General features: G+C 36.0%; 2 protein-coding genes across 6 annotated transcripts; both read left to right on the plus strand.

Annotated features, from left to right (window-relative positions):
- Positions 1-1,113: 1,113 nt before the first annotated feature.
- On the plus strand, positions 1,114-3,265 carry LOC113702832 (uncharacterized). Its single transcript, XM_027223986.2, has 3 exons — positions 1,114-1,244; positions 1,486-1,625; positions 1,806-3,265. Exon 3 carries the CDS (start codon positions 1,837-1,839, stop codon positions 3,133-3,135), a length of 1,299 nt encoding a protein of 432 aa, XP_027079787.1. The 5' UTR covers positions 1,114-1,244; positions 1,486-1,625; positions 1,806-1,836; the 3' UTR covers positions 3,136-3,265.
- A 2,016-nt stretch (positions 3,266-5,281) lies between these two features.
- LOC113703488 (signal peptide peptidase-like 2) lies at positions 5,282-13,408 on the plus strand. Of its 5 annotated transcripts, none has more exons than XM_027224866.2 (14): positions 5,282-5,652; positions 6,494-6,652; positions 6,736-6,847; positions 7,147-7,266; positions 7,898-8,049; positions 8,152-8,334; positions 8,834-8,868; positions 9,721-9,877; positions 10,523-10,576; positions 11,883-11,975; positions 12,074-12,216; positions 12,637-12,707; positions 12,856-12,939; positions 13,069-13,408. In XM_027224866.2, the coding sequence occupies exons 1-14, from the start codon at positions 5,467-5,469 to the stop codon at positions 13,176-13,178; spliced, it is 1,659 nt and encodes a 552-aa protein (XP_027080667.2). In that variant the 5' UTR covers positions 5,282-5,466; the 3' UTR covers positions 13,179-13,408. The 5 variants fall into 5 exon arrangements, with proteins under 5 accessions (XP_027080667.2, XP_027080668.2, XP_071917546.1 ...); XM_027224867.2 differs by having other exon boundaries at positions 5,324-5,652; positions 9,721-9,859; XM_072061445.1 differs by lacking the exon at positions 11,883-11,975 and having other exon boundaries at positions 5,324-5,652.
- The last annotated feature ends 3,344 nt before the right edge of the window (positions 13,409-16,752 follow it).

Here is a 16,752-nt window from a genome sequence, read left to right on the forward strand (position 1 = left end):
ATGCATGATTCTATAACCAAAACTGTCTTTTTCCTCGTGAAATGCATTATGCCATCACCACCAAACGCAGAGGTGTTCGGTGCAAATTGATGTCAGCGTAAGGGGGGAAAAACTTTTAAGAAAATGAAGCAAATAGAGTCCCCATCAAAGGAAAGCCAAGAAAGAACGGCCGAACAGCAGACTTATTTGGTGAGCAAATCTTTGCTTTCCTTCTTTCCAGACACTAGAAAAGTTGGTATTGGTGTTTAGCGGATAAAGGGCCAACTGGCATACGATTTGCCAAATATCTAAGGTTATAAGATGGCCTGACGAAAGGTGGAGTTAGACGGCCTTTAATTTGATATGGATTTAAATGCTATCTAAGATGGCTTACTAAAGAAGTTAACAAAATCCAAAAGTTTTGTTGATACTACAAAAACTTGCTGCAAAGCATTAATCACAATATAGAATCGGAAGATCCCATCATTTATTCAGATTCATGCCAATGGACAAATTTTATACTCAGAAGGGCTAATGACACCATAACTCTTTAGGCTTTACAACTGTTTACATCCTCTCCTGCCAACTTTACAATACGGAACTAATTATATCGCACACAGCCCGTATGCATTTAGATAGAAACTTCACCAACAGGCATAAAAATCGCATATTTTTCTTCCTCTTAGTGATAAGAAAGCAATGAAACATATGCAGAAGAAGAGCATCATTCTTTCACATAGAGAGCATCGGTGTTCGGGAGAGGGCTTCGCTGATTGAGTTATATATATATATATATATATATATATTTTTTTTTTTCATCTGGTGAATAAAAGATGGTAAGAGTGTATTCAACCTCCGAAGACACGATATAATTGTACATGCTTTTATAATTCTGCTTTTCATTGATTAGTCTATGCTATTATTCTTTTTATTATGACACATTATTTGGTTTGGCCTTCTTGTTCGATCGTAACATCATGCCTTGGTTGGATTTGAAATTGCAAATTGAACTGTTTCTTTCTTTCTTTTTTGTCTAGCTTAATCTAAGTTTATTAGTATGATTGAGGAATTAGTAAATTGAACGCCTATGGTCGTTCTTTGCAATTTAGGACAGTTAAGAGTACAGAGTTAAGACTTGGTGTTTGTTTATAAATTTGCACTGCCTGCCAAGTGACTTGATTGTGCAATGATCCTTTTGCATGCAAACACTTTGGGTTTACCATCCAAATTCTTCTGATTATATGCTCCGGAAGAAGAATTAACTGGTAAAGTAGTAATACTGAAACGGTACTGACTTTGCTAAGTTGAAGGATTCAATCCTGAATCCCTGTCTATCTAGCAACTATCTGATGCTGGATCTTTCTAGTTTGTCTAAGTTTTTCAACCATTTTATTTCTGCTCTATCCTGTTCTTTTTTTCCTTTTTTGTGTCATTTGTTGCTGTAATATTGATCCTTGTTGCCTATATTTCTTCTTATACTGAAGCAATTATTTTGTTGACCTGTAGATGAGTATCTTCAACGCAGACTACTTGTATTTTGTGTAAGGTAGAAATAGGAGAGAGACCAAGAATTGCTGAATGTGCTCGAATCAGATGCGAAATGTGAGAACTTAGCTCGCCGTGAGGATGGTCTACCATATTTTCAGGTTTAACTTTGGCAATTAATTTGAATCTGAGTTATCTCCTTGTCCAAAACCTCTCTACTTCAGCACCTGGTAGAATCAATTAGGCGGAGGTGTAGTTTATTTACACGTACGCTGGTTCTTCCGGATGTTGAGCCTTTATGTAGTGTCAATTGAGGTCTGATCACTATCCTCTGATTTCAGAACATGAAGGTAATCACAACCGTGCTTTAATATGGATCTGGACCAAAAGTTCCAGCAGCGATGGGAGTATAGGAGGAAAGATGATGAGGTTGATTCCTCAACTGATGACTCTAAATCAAGTTTAGGTGATGAGCCAGTTCAAAAGAAGCATAAACTTTATGTTCCAAGTTTGAGTTTGTCCCAGGATGATGACGCTATTGAAACCCCAAGTTCTCGAGAAAACTATCAGGAAGATGCCACAAAGAGTGTCCCTTTTCGAGCAGCTGAAGTTACTAAAAAGCATTGTGAACCAGGAATGGAGAAAACTGCCGTTGATTTTAAATCCAAAAGAAACTCTGGGAAAAGGAGAAATACGAAGGTCAGGAACCACATCCAAGACCGAGAGCCTGTGCTATTGAATGACCTCAAAATCTTCAGTGAGTCCCTATTAAAGGATCTCAAAGTTGCAAGAGAGAAGATGTTTGTGCAAATGAAGAAACAGATGACAAAGTTGGTGGCTGTGAAGCAGGTTTCAAGACCGAGAAGCAACAGTTGTTTGAAGAAGTCTGATGGAGCAATGCATCAGGCTGGAAAGAAATCAGGCAAAAGAATTCAAAGTTCTGATGGTAGGTTGAGAAAAGGGTCTAAGAAAGACAATCTGGGATTTGAATCAAGCAAATCTTCTATAGCTAATTCAGAGAGAACAAATCTTGAAAAGGCAGCACTTCATTCCAATTGGATGGACAAGAGAGAAACACTAAGTTTACCTAGAAACAATTCAGTACATTTAGTTGAAGAGTCTGATCAAATAGGTTCTTCCTCTTATGTGACATTGCCTAGTGTCTTGCCAAAACCTCAAACTGAGAGCCTGAGTATTGATTCTTCTTTACGTAATCACAATGAGTCTGGATCTCCAGTAAATATTGCTCAAAATGCAGAAAAGGAAAATCCCGTGACTGATGCAAATAATTATGGCTACCTCTTTGGGATCCAGCCAGATGAACAATTTGGAAGTTTAGCTCAGATTACTTCAAAAGGCATGGGTTTGTTGGACTATCAAAACAGTCAAACATCAAGCATGGTTTCTGGTTTACCAGTGCCACTTAATCATTGGAAGAATAATGGTTTCACTATCACAAGCCAAAGTGCTAAAGATCCAGCTCAGCAGAATAATGCAGCAAGGATGGATGGTGGAGCTATTAGAGTTCCTGGGAGAAGCCATGCCCTGTCAGAGTGCTTTGTTGGTAACACCATAAGCTGCAGCATGCATTATGATACTAATAATGCTGATGGAGGACTTGCATCATTTAGATGTGGAGAAGTTAAAAGAGACCATCTTGTGCTGAAATAGTTGTCAAAAGAATAAGTAGGATGTGTATCGATTTCTCTGACCTGTTGATGTGCTATTTCCTTTGATCCTTCGACAAAGGGATGGCATTCATATCCTTAAGCTAATGATATATTCATCTATGTTAAACAGACATCCACTCTGAATTTCTTTTTCTGTTTTTTTTCCCTGAATTTGGTGTTCTTGTCCAGTTAAAGTTCCCCTTCTTTCTAACTCGAAGCAGCATAGCCATTTCCCTGTTCTATGTTATTAGATAAACCTGAGCACCAAGACTTTCGAATTGCATCGCATAATCTAGTACTGGAATAGTTAAAGCACTATTTTTCTTCCATCAAATGACTGCTCATCAATTGCAGTTTTGCGAAATTTGTTTGTCTACTCCTTTACATTTACACATAAAGGGCTTATTTTCTTGGAAATGATCTGAATGCAAACACGTCAGGTTTGAACTCTGTTCCTTCTTAGTGTTACAAAAAAGTCTAGTGTAATGGTGTGCATCCTGGTTAGCCTTGTTCCTAATTAGAGATGTAATCGAGTTGAGTCGAGCACGAGTATCGCTATACTTCAGCTTGACTCAACAGTAGAGATGTATTGATCGAACTCGAGCTTGAGCAGCAGAAATGGAGTTTGGACTCGAATTCGAAAAATAGTTTGAAAACTCGAGATCGACTCGATTATACTTGATTTTCTTGCGAGTATGATCGAGTTCGAGTACTTGACTCAACTAAAAAAGTAATTCTGATAATTTATACAACTTCCAAATCTGAAAGAGTAAAATTGTAATAACTAAACATATAATTTTTAATTAATTACTTTGTGTTCGATAAGGCTCGATGAGCCATCAAACTTGAAAAATCAATACTTGAATTCAATTTGAATAATTATCGAGGTACTCGCACTAGATCAAAATCTAGTGCGAGTCAAGTTTTGACGGAGCTGCTCGCAAGTAGTTCGATGTTGGATTATATCCCTATTCCTGACAATATAACTCATTCTATGATGTCTGCAATCATAGTGCTATGCTGTGTGGTACATATAACCCTGTTAGTTAATGTTTACGGACAACGTTAGTCAGAAGGGTCCTAGTTGAAGGAAAAGTGCTATGCTGTGTGCTGTGTCGATCAATCCCCATGGTTTTCAATCTTCATCACTGCTATCCTAAGCCCTCATTGTCATCTATCATCATTGACTCGATGCTCTTTCTATTCTGGCCCTCATGCAAGTTACTTTGGATTTTATAACCAGATGCACTAAAACGGTTCTCCAAGAATTTCAGTCCGGCAAACACCAGATACTACAATAAGAAAGCGAGGAACTCCATTATTTGCTTTGCAAACGCTACTATATGTTGCCAAATTTATCTTTCAAGAAGCCACATGAATCAGATACCAACTCTGACAGAACGAAGAGCAATAAGGAAATTCCTTCTTTAATCTCAAGATTTAGCTAACAAAAACGAAGTTTGCTTATTTTGGTTCAAACAAAAACAAAGAGTAAATGAAGATCGCCTTATTAAGTTCTATCCGTTTATTTCCAATCGAATCCTAACAGATGTAATGAATGGTACAACAAACGTAGAAATTAAGACAAAATCTTAGAGAATATAGCGGATTTTGTTACTCATCGAATCAATCCATTTATTTCACATCAAAGCAAAATTTGGACCAGTAACTATATATGTTTTACAATTGCTCTGACAATTTTAGAGAATTGCAACCCCTTTTCATGCCCTCTAGCGCTCCAAGAAGGCATCATAATTCGTAATTTTTTTTTTGTAATTAGACTTTGGTGATTTGCCTCAATTGGTGAAAAGGTGTAACATCAATGTGTTGCACCCAAATTGTAAGTCATCGATATCATAGTAATCAGGTCACAAGTACTTTAAGTGTGACCGAGTGTTGGTGAAATAGTACGAATTTCTCTAAATAAATGCCTAAACACCTGAAAAACGGAGAGATTTACACGCTTTTAAGGTGACAACTTACAGCATAAAAAACTGGTCCGCGTACGTTTTCACCAGATTGGTTGACATTTGTGAAGACCTCCACTTCTCACAAGTCCCCGAAACGATGACGCCCACTTTCCACAGCAACTGTTTTAAGTATTTGAATTTTTTATTTCATCCCTTGATTTTTCCCAACTTTATTCGTCACATTCTCAAGTTATACTTATAACCGATCCCAAAAAGATTTTAAAAGAAAGATAAAAACAGACCAAATTTTTTATCGAAAAAGGGATCTGCTTTTGGACCCTCTATCTCTATGCATTAAATGATTGATATAGTTCAGCTCAGACTTCAGAGGCTGTGATGCATCGAACTAAATACATAAAAAAATGAAGAAAAATAGCATCAAAGCTTCTGCATTTCTCATGGGTTTTGACAGAATTTGCAGTTTAATCTGCGTGTATGCAATTGTAGTGGTGGTCTTCAGTAGTCCAGCTGAAGTGACGGCCGGTGACATAGTTCATGAAGACGATTTAGCCCCTAAAAAGCCCGGTTGCGAGAATGATTTCGTTTTGGTACTTCATCTACTCCTCTACTTCTCCTCGACCCTTTTAAGATTTTCTGTGACTTCTAAACAGGATTCTAGTTATTCTTTTTTTCATGTTCTACTACTAAAATTTTCAGTCAGTTGCTTGATTTTATTTAAATGGTCTCGCCACTTCCTTTTCTCATTTTTGTTTTAAATGATGCTGTGACGGAGTTGTGGTGATTATGTGTTAAGGAACTGGATTCCGAAACGAACCTAACCTCTTAGCTTTCCCACCTGTTTTATGTGTTGAATTTTGGGATGGTTGGAGTGGGTTGAGGTCAATTGGACTTTTCTTGTTAAAGATTAGATTTTTAATGCTTCTAATTGTGTTTGGATTTTATTGAGTAGTATATGATGAGGTTTCATGATGAACTTCAGTGCATTTTGGTTTTGGGCGTTTTAATGATCACTAAAAGCAGCTTCTACTCTTCTGAATCAGGTTGCATTTCGCACCCCAGCCTTCACCCAACTCGAAAATTAAGAACTGACGGAAAAGAAAAAGTTAAGAACATGAAAAAATCTCGAGCTTTACTTCGTGATAATTAAGAACATGAAAAAAATCTTGAGCTTTACTTCGTGATAACTATTGAATTCTTTGCCCTAGTATAATGGAGCATGGCAAATGAAATTTCATGGCATAGTACCACTTGAGGTAGCCTACTTTGAATTTGGCATTTGTAGGTTGTAGTGTTACTGTTATTGGAGCTGAAAGCTTCAGTTGGCTGCCTATCATTTGGTAGACAAGAGATGAATTTCTGTCATTTGGTATATATTCAATCCTATCTGTTAACATTACTCGTCATTAATGTTATTGCTGCATCCGATAGGTAAAAATTCAGACTTGGGTTGATGGCATAGAGAACGCTGAGTTTGTTGGTGTTGGTGCTAGGTTTGGCACTACAATTGTTTCGAAGGAGAAAAATGCACAACAAACTCACCTTACTCGTTCAAACCCTAGGGATTGTTGTAGTCCTTCAATTAACAAGGTTTGTGTTGACTACTGTTTTAAATATCCCTATTAGTGTTTAGTATCTCCATGCTAAAAGCAGACTTTTGTTGTTTGTATTAGCTTGCTGGAGATGTCATCATGGTTGATCGTGGCAAGTGTAAATTTACAACTAAGGCTAATATTGCAGAGGCTGCTGGTGCTTCAGCTGTCCTTATTATCAATAATCAAAAAGGTAATGATATTTTACTTAATGTATTTGATGCCCATATTTTGGCATGGGTGGCTGAAAAGGGTGCTGAGCTAAATCTATTTGCTTGTTGCCTTGTGATGTTCCTTGATCATCTGTGGTTCAGTTCTTTTTTTAGTGTCTCCTTGCTGTTTTGTTTGGTATTACCTTTGCTCTGCCATTGATGTCTTCAATGAAAGGACTGTTCTGGTTATCTGATCTATGAATAATCAAGATGCTGTTCATTTTATATTACTGTTTTCTGTAACACTTCCTGTGTCATATGGGACTCATAACCTTTGCAGAACTCTACAAGATGGTCTGTGAGCCTAATGAAACTGATCTGGACATAAAGATTCCAGCCGTGATGCTTCCGCAAGATGCTGGTGCAAGCTTGGAGAAGATGCTGTCAAATAGTTCATCAGGCAAGCTTCCCTCCTCATGAAGATGTGCAACTTAAATAATAGAATATTCTTGTTAGTCTTATGCTGCTTTGAAAGAAATTCTAAGCACCTAACTTCTGCGCTATTAAGATGACAGAACATCGTCTTTTTCTTTTTTTCTTTTTTTTTTGGTGCTATTATTATTATACTTAAGCAATTTAGCATAGCAATTGTCTTCCCATGGCTTGAAATTTTGCTGTACCTTGCATTCTTTTTATTTGCCGTGGATAAACAACTGTGAGCTATAGCATAAAGGCTTTGATTTCTTCAAGAATCAATAGCCAAAAAGCAATCATGTCTACAAGAAACCTTTTAACTGATGATTGATGACTATATGTGCTTTTTGTGCATGTGAAAAGTAAGGGAAGAAAGCTGCAATGCATTTTCTGATTCTTGCAGATGCTTAAGAAATAAACAAACTAAAATTTGGTGCAGAATAAACTAGTATGCTAGTTTAAGACTTCAGACAGTTTGACTAAGTTTAGCATTACTTTTTTGTTGAACTAATGTGTCCATCATTAGTATTTGTGCTATTACTTCCAATTGTTTTTTATCCTATTCCAGATATATTTCTATAAATTCCCTTCTTGATGGCATTTGTATCTTTCTCTAGTTTCTGTGCAGCTGTACTCTCCACGAAGACCAGTAGTTGACATAGCAGAAGTGTTTTTGTGGCTAATGGCAGTTGGTACGATCTTATGTGCCTCTTATTGGTCTGCTTGGAGTGCTAGAGAAGTGGCTGTTGAACAGGACCAGTTGTTAAAGGTTGAATATGAGTTTTTATTTTATTGGGTTTTGCTTGTTCATGCAGCTTTGTTTTTTAGTTCACAGCCTGTGTTCAAAACAAATCTTATCTTCTTCTTCTAGGATGCGTCAGACGAAGTTCCAAGCCCAAAAGGTCTTGGTGTAAGCAATGTGGTGGATATAAGCACTGCATCGGCAGTCTTCTTTGTAGTCATTGCTTCATGCTTCTTGATTTTACTGTACAAGCTAATGTCATCCTGGTTCCTTGATCTCTTGGTGGTTCTTTTTTGCATTGGTGGTGTAGAGGTGTGATTTTCCCTTTGAAATGCAAGCCTTATATGTTTCAATTCATCAATAAATATAGATATTTGTCTCATATAAATAATGTCTCATCAATATATATAGATTTTTCTCTCTTATAAATTATTTCTGATGTGTAGACAATGGTCCATTTTTTTTGTTCACTGACAACCCCCCCTGATTTCTGGAGCCGTTGTTATTTCCCGTTGCACTGGTTTTGTGGGGATTTGCACTCTTTCTTTTGACATTCAGCATGCACTATAAAGTTGGAAACATGTCTCAGTATGTTTGCCCTCGGATATTATAAAGTTGCTACAATAAATAATAACCACTTTTAAATGCTATACTTGCAAATCTGCATCACTGGGAATCTAAACATACGTACTTTTTTATCTAAATTTTGGCTTCTAAGTGTGCCTGTTTATATCCTTCTTTGTTCCCGTTCAATGAAGCTCTTTATAGTAATTTTAATTTCTAGTGTGTTGGCTTGTATTTTAATTTGCAGGGCTTGCAAACTTGCTTGGTTGCTTTGTTATCTAGGTACATTGCTTTCTTAGCTTCTTTTTCTTCTTTTTTTTTCCCCTTTTCTTTTCCTTCTTTTTGCACTTGCTATTCAGCTCTTCATTTACTTGTCATCTCCAACTCAGAGGTGCTATGTTGGTGTAAAGAGCTCATGATTTGTGTTGAATCTTTTTCTGGGGTTAATTGTCTGGCGGAAATTAATCTTAAAATAATATAGAAGAAGCCACTATGAATTTTCTATTTGGAAGAACAAGAGTAGTTGTGGTGGTGTTAGAGAGGGGTTTAGAAAGGAAAAGTTGAAGAGAGCACTCTAGGGTAATTAAATTCCCACACACCCATTTTAGCTTCTTGCACAAAAGGTACCCTGTCTATATGGCCTTATAATTCTTCTCAACAACCTACATTTAAGCTTCAAGGAGAAACAGCAAGGTTTGGACTAAATCCATCCTGAAATTATATTTGCGTCAGAATAGAAACTCTTAAGAGTTCATTATGTACTCTATTAAGGCTACATATGTCACTTGAAGTGTAAGGTAAAAAAGAGATTTATACTGTAGATGGCTACTTCTAATTGTTTTGGAAGTTGTAATGATTTATATATGCTCTTTGGTTTTCTGTTGAAATATTTGCCTAGTTGAATTTCTTATCACGATGATCTGCAGCTGATAGTAGTGTTCTGTAGAACAGTCAATATGATTGGCTGGACTTCTATTTGATTTTTAGTTTGATGGTCCTATACTTAAATGCTGGAAGTTGTACTTAAGTACTTAAGCATAATATTTGGCAAATTTTATTCAGTTCATGATGCAACAAAAGTTTAGGTTAGATTTTTGCAATCAATTGAAGCTTTGGAATTTGTAAATTTTTCAGGTGGTTCAAACGCACGGGAGAGTCATTCATTAAAGTGCCTTTCTTTGGAGCTGTCTCTTACCTTACTTTGGCTGTATCTCCATTCTGCATAGCTTTTGCTGTTATTTGGGCTGTGTACAGAAATGCCTCTTTTGGCTGGGTAGGCCAAGATATTCTTGTAAGCATAGTTGCTTTTGTCATGTTTCCTTGTGTTGTTTAGCTAGTGTACATGGTGCTTACTGAGCATAAATAAATTATTGGGTCAGTAAGTGAACCTTCATTCTGTTCTGAGTGAGTCAGTGACAATGTTAAGAGTGACAGTAGAGCCATATTTAAGAGAGAGAGGTAAATGAAGGGGAGGGTGAGACCAGAAAAAAACTGTCCTTTTCTTCTCTAGAATGAAATTTCCCAAGTGCTTGTGGATGGTACACCTGTGTCGAGTCTAAGATCTTGTCTTTGAGCATTTACCACTGCTCATTGTGTTTACAATTCCTTCCCTCTCCCCCTCCCCCCTCTATGTTAAATATGGTTACTCATGCCATCTTCGTGAATTAGGGTTTGCTGCATCCTGTTCTACCAGTGAGCTCACAAAATATATTTAAATATAATTATTATCATTATGTTCTCAAGTCTTAAAAATCCTGCCTCTATACCCTTTGTTGTGGTTGGTATACTGATTTTGATTTTTGCTCTCATAGATCTATCTTAATGTCACTTAATCTGAACCAGATGCTTTATGTATAAGTTGCACTTGAGGACCTAAGATATTTAGATTTAATGCAGCTTGATCTTTTGACATATGATTCCTGTTCTTTTGTGTCAGGGGATTGCACTGATAATAACAGTTATTCAGATTGTGCGAGTCCCTAATCTCAAGGTAACAACACCAGCAGTTTGGCATACCTTTAAGTTTTTTTTTTTTTTGTTCTGCTCATTCTATGATGCTTCAATGTTGAATAATGAGATTTACTGAACTTTGAACAAGTATGCTTACATACATGTTTCTTATTTCCCAACATGTGTCACTGTTTGGGTGTTCCACAAAAAGTATTGGTAGGTAGAACAAGTTTTGCTGTGGAAGATGATAGGAGGATAAGAAAGAAATGAATCAAAGGGCATTATATTCCCAATGTCTTGTATCTGTTCACTCCGCTATTTGCACATGCTGGGCTCAGAACCAATTCTTGTGGATTTTGATTCTAAAGTATCAGTCAGAGAATTAATCTATACCCTCCTATATTAATTCTGAGAATCTTTTTTCTAGTGTTCAAGCTTTTGAAATTTTAATATATCAAGGCTCGTGTTAGGGCATTTGAAGTCTGTGATTCTTTATAAAATGGAAGATTGGTTAGGAGTGAAATATTATTCCTTCATTAGCTTTTACTTTTTTGTAAGGAAATATTAAGAACTACAAACATATAGTTAACTTTAGCATTCAGAAGACACAGCTCTGAATGGCAGGGAATTTTATGTTGCTTATCCAAAGAGTTTGAAAGTTAAACTCTTTGTGCTTGTCTAACTGGCTTCTTATGCCTATGACAAGGGCATTTAGCTCCTTGTAGCAGGTGGATGTTGGACTTTGCATGTTAGCTGGCCATGTTCATTCTGGCTGAAAATGTATTTAATAGGATATTCGCGTTGTAGGGATGATGTAATGAGAAGTAACTTAAACCACATTCTACCACAGTGGACCAGTTTGAAAACCGGACTTGAAGTTGGCAAAATTATATGGTGCAATAAAGAACATTATGGAGTTAGACAAAAAGATGAAGCTCTCTGAATCACTGTTTACATAAGAGAGCCTGTCTAGTTTCACCTTGCTCTGAAATGTCCAGAGAAGGATTTTTCCAGAAAATAAATGCTCCAGTACAATGTCTGAGTTTGAGCTGAAACCTAGTGTAGGGAGCAGGGATAGAGAAACAATTTTAGTAAAACTTAGCTACTTAAAGTCTGGCTAACCACTGCATTGTGTTGCTCCTGGTGGTCAAATTACTCACTCAGCACCAACTATTTTACTGGTTCAATCTAATTTTCCTCCAATGAGGCTACGAGACATGAAGTGGTTAAGGTTTACTTTTTATCTACTGCTATTTATAAGAAAAAAGGATTTTTTTTTTGAATAAAAGATATGCTTTATAGCACATATTTCTTCCATGTAATTAGGAATCTGTACTATCTTTCAGGTGGGCACAGTTCTTCTTAGTTGTGCCTTCTTGTACGACATATTCTGGGTCTTTGTTTCAAAGACGCTGTTCCATGAAAGCGTGATGATTGTGGTGGGTAATTTTTTTTAATAGACAATGAATATTCTAGAATTCAGTAATTTATTTGGCAAAAAGGTTCGCTTTCAAATGAGTAATTTATGGGTTTTTAGGTTGCTCGAGGTGATAGAAGTGGAGAGGATGGTATTCCAATGCTTCTGAAAATTCCACGCTTGTTTGATCCTTGGGGTGGTTTTAGCATCATAGGCTTTGGTGACATCCTTTTACCTGGGCTGCTGATAGCATTTTCGCTCAGGTTTGATTTGTTTAGCTTTGTATTATCTGCGGATCTGCTATGCATAGAGATCTGTAGTACTTTTGACCAAAAAAAAAATTTTCTAGCTTTATGGTACAGTTGCTCAGTATTCTTTGGAACTTTATTATTGTCTTGTGGCAAGGAAAAGTTGAAAAATTTCATGATCTGGGTAAATTGCTTGGCTCCATAAAATCATGAGGATAGATTTTCAGTCATAAAATATATCTTGGGTTAGTTTAACAACTGAAGCAACGATCATACCATCTAATCACTGGCATATGTAATGTCCTTTTGTTTCCCTTTTCGCTGACTTATAGTGGGTACATGGTATTCAATTGCTGTAACAAATGAAAATTTTCTTTATGAGGCCTGTGTTGTTTGTCACTTGGTTCATTTGGGAAAACTTGGTGTACATTGCAGATATGATTGTCTTGCAAAGAAGAATCTTCGAGCTGGTTATTTTTTATGGGCAATGTTTGCTTATGGACTAGGTAACCACTAGGATGTCAAGATTTTCCTCTAATACAAGTGTTTTTGAGATATCTTGGTACTTCAAATTTTTGGCACACTCATCTTTCTTCTGATGTGTTGCTTACTACTCGTATCAGTAGATGAAACAGTTTATTTAATACATTGTAGGTCTGCTTATTACATATGTGGCGTTGAACCTGATGGATGGCCATGGCCAACCTGCTCTTCTTTACATCGTCCCATTTACTCTTGGTAATCTATCATGGGAATCTTTGTACTTGTATATGCCTTCTGTAATGCAAACTGTGTGTGTGTGTGCGGGCGCGTTCGTGCGCGCGTGTTTAATGATTTTCTGAATACAAAATTTGATGACTGGTGCAGGAACCTTTATAGCACTGGGAAAAATGAGAGGCGATCTAAAGATTCTGTGGACAAAAGGAGAACCCGAAAGGGTCTGCCCGCATGTCGGCCTTGAATCTAACAAGGAATGATTCACACTTTAGAAATACTTAAACGTGTAATTATGTTGTAATGGCTAGTTTTGTGCATTATCAAGCAGCCCTAGTGCCCTGCTGTTTTCGTTGAAACCCTCTCTTTAATTTTTATTTTTTTTCCATCCAAGAATTGCTTGTGCTTGATGCGAAATGTTGTAATCTATCTGTAATTTATTGCTAGTCCGATGGGTCCACAAAGCTGTGGATTGAGGCGCTGGTTGATGAAATCAAGTTTGGGTTTGAGATGGACCCTCATCCATCATTCCATTTCCCTTTCCCTTTCCAAACAGAGAGGGCTATTGTAACTATCATTGCCCATAAAGCCTGTTGCAGCTACTGAAAACTGGTCCTGAATACTTTATATGTTTGGCAAAAGGGTTGGAATTAACAGAAAATTGTGAAGCATGGCAGTGCAGCTGCTTTCTATATGGATAGGAAGGAATTGCAATTTGCACATTTAGAAATATTACCAAATGGGGATGTCGGAAGGACGCTCCAGTGTTCCAGACTGAAAGGGATATCGGGTTTTAACCAGTAAAGTTGAAGTAAATCTTCTAGATTAAAGAGGATTAATGAGCGGTGTAGATAATCCTTGATAGCTTAAACTCGAGATCTATCTCCGTTAAACTCACAATCCTTGATAGTTTAAACTCGAGATCCATCGGTTACACTTTGAGATAAAGTTTGACGTACCAACCGATTGTCAAACTCATCGTCTTTGTTCATAATTATAATTCTCTAATCCTTTTAACTAGGTGTCCAATGCTTAGGAATAGGGATGATCAATAACATGTTGACGATGGTACAATCATTCATCAGAGAGAGTTGAGCTGCTTCCACGTGGACAGCCTATTGAGGTTGGGGCGGTTGACGTGAGGTATTTGAATATTGTAAGTAGAATTTATGAGTATTAAGAACGACAAATTCCACAAAATGTTAGGTGATGTAGCTTTTGGTTGTGCCTAGGATTATTGATTATTCTACACAACTCTAGTAGCTAGCTTGGGGGTAGAGGATAGAAAAGAAAAGAAGAGAAAGGTTAAGTTATGAGAGAAAATAAAGGATGAAAAAAAGAAGAGAAGAGAAGAGATTTTAATGTTATTTGAGAATTTATGAGTTAAGTTTTTTTTTTTTTAATTGTAGCGGATCTCTTCCTCCTCCCAAATCAGTCGGATTCTTTTTCTTTCTAATTCACTAGAACTTTCAAAAGTGAGAAATGTCTACCTTTCTCTTCCCTTCTTTTCTTTTATGCTCTAATCACATCTCCCAAACTAGGCATAAGTGTCACATTTTCTTATTTTTCTCTTTCTTTCTCCGATAGTTCGTGGGCTATAAACTTTTCTTTCACAGGATTTAATTCTTGAGTAAATCTTACGTATCACTATTATTATGGTTAGATATATGATGCATATGAAAATTTTATATTTTAAATTTAATCAGTAGACATCTTAAAAATGAAAATATATACACTATTAGTGTATAAAAAATTATGTAAATATCACTTTTATGTTAAAATAAGAGTATTTATTTGGTGATACATGTTTTATAAATTCATGCAAAGTTGCATTCTACCTCGACCTTTAGCATAATCTCCAAAAGCTAAATTTGATACTAATACTAAATCAAACTTTTTTCTTCCAACCGTCTAAATAGAAAAACATAAAATATTTGAAGAACTACAATCCAAAAATTTGTAGCAAATAATTTACGAGGAATCAATAGTTGACAAATTTATGAAGGTCTTTTTCATCATTTATGAAACACACCGAGGAGGAGAAGTAAAGCAGCAGGCGTGGGCCTGAAAGAAGCACGTGATGCGAGGAGAGGGCTCAATTTTGGACAATGGCTCGACATAGAGGCCAATTGAGAATTGCATCATTATGACTGGTGAGTTGTCCGGCGTGATGGCATGATTGCCTTGGCTGCCCCTGTTTCTTCGGATACTATGGAAAAAAAAAAAAGAAAAGATAAACTACACCACGATATTTGTCCTAATCCCATTATTTCTTCCCAATGTTTTTTCTACTTAAATGGTCCATATACAAATTTTTCCCATTATTCTTTTTTATTATTTAAATTTGTAGCACTAAAAAAGTGGGATTTAAAAATCAAGAAAAATGAAAGAAAATTTGAATTCAGTACCTCTGAATCTTGACACCTCTATGCTTCAAATAGTTACTATCGCAAAAAGAATAAATAGAGAAATTATACAATGAGGACGCTTTTATTAAATTATGGCTCTATGCTGCTTAAACTTTAGATCGATCAGCAATGGTAATGAAAGATATGTAACCGTGAAATTTTTGTTTTCACTTTCATCGAATCCCTCTTTCTCCTTCTAGGGTTTGGAGTCATCTCTTAAACAAAAAAAAAAATTGCATAGGAACAATAATCCTGAAAGCTTTAATTAACTCTCTTTTTTCCTCAAACAAAGACATTTTACTTTTTTGAACCCAAAAAAAGAAAAAGGCATTGTGCTTTCTTTTTCTTCTTCTGGAATTTTTTGAGGGATAGTTATGTGAAGCATATATATATATATATAACAAGTGTGGATTAGTGATGATAGCCACTTTTTCAGGAAATTATACATGTCTTTGGTTTTGGCCTACTTCTGTTTATACTCAAGTGCACTAACAAAATATACACTGAGTGAGTAAAGACTCTTCCTTTTTGCTTTTGGCTCGTGACACTAGACCTGCTAGAGATAGAGCGGGACTTGAACCAAAAAAAAAAAAAAAGACGTAGAATGAGAGGAGAACAACCATTGGGCCACGGGAATGAATAACTATTGCCGCTATTACTACTGCTCATCTGTCTTTCTTGTACAGTATACTTAACGACAAATGTCCGGATAGTAAAGCGGGTGATGATATGTTTGCCCAATGTTGGCTGCTCTCTTAATCATGACAAGGAAATTCGCTGATTTAAACGAATGATGATGCACGACGCAATAAAATTCAAGAGTAGTCAGTCATATGTACCTGTTATGGGAGTGTTTGGATACCTCAATTATCCTAAATAATATTTCGCTTGTATCAGAGACACATTTTTCAATCATCTTTTTATATTTTCAATCACTTTTTTATCTCACATACATCATATCACAAAAAATATTATAGTAATTATTCCAAATAAGATTTCAAATAATACACTATCCAAACACTCAATGTTGCATGATAACTTCTGTTTTTTTTTTTGTTTCTCTCTCTCTCTATCTATATATATATATATATATATGAAGGAAAATTTTGGTTCAGTGACATGTAATTTTGAGTTGGAGTTAGCTCATTTTTGTAGTTTTCTCAAGGGGTGCCATTATATGCATCGAAATTGACAAGCATTGGCAAATTACGTAACATAGAAGGTGATAAAAGTTATAGATTTACGTCATATAATGAAACATTTGTTCTTTAAGAGTTTTCTTTGTAAATTCTATTAATATTAACTCGCTTGCATCGTTAGGTGTTAGTATAAAGATTTTTTTTTTTTTTTGGTTCAAAAAGATTTAAATCGATGATGTAGGAAATATTTCGTTCCACTAACCTTAAGAAATCAAACATTCAAACTTTGG

The sequence above is a fragment of the Coffea arabica genome, chromosome 8e (genome assembly GCF_036785885.1).
Source record: "Coffea arabica cultivar ET-39 chromosome 8e, Coffea Arabica ET-39 HiFi, whole genome shotgun sequence".
Taxonomy (NCBI): Eukaryota; Viridiplantae; Streptophyta; class Magnoliopsida; order Gentianales; family Rubiaceae; genus Coffea; species Coffea arabica.

What these genes read in the sequence shown, in the direction of transcription:
- LOC113702832 (XM_027223986.2), top strand. Translation starts at nt 1,837, where the DNA reads ATGGATCTGGACCAAAAGTTCCAGCAGCGATGGGAGTATAGGAGGAAA.
- LOC113703488 (XM_027224866.2), top strand. Translation starts at nt 5,467, where the DNA reads ATGAAGAAAAATAGCATCAAAGCTTCTGCATTTCTCATGGGTTTTGAC. An exon ending in ATGAAAGCGTGATGATTGTG is followed by an intron (nt 11,976 to 12,073) that starts GTGGGTAATTTT and finishes ATGGGTTTTTAG; the next exon opens with GTTGCTCGAGGTGATAGAAG. An exon ending in AATGTTTGCTTATGGACTAG is followed by an intron (nt 12,708 to 12,855) that starts GTAACCACTAGG and finishes AATACATTGTAG; the next exon opens with GTCTGCTTATTACATATGTG.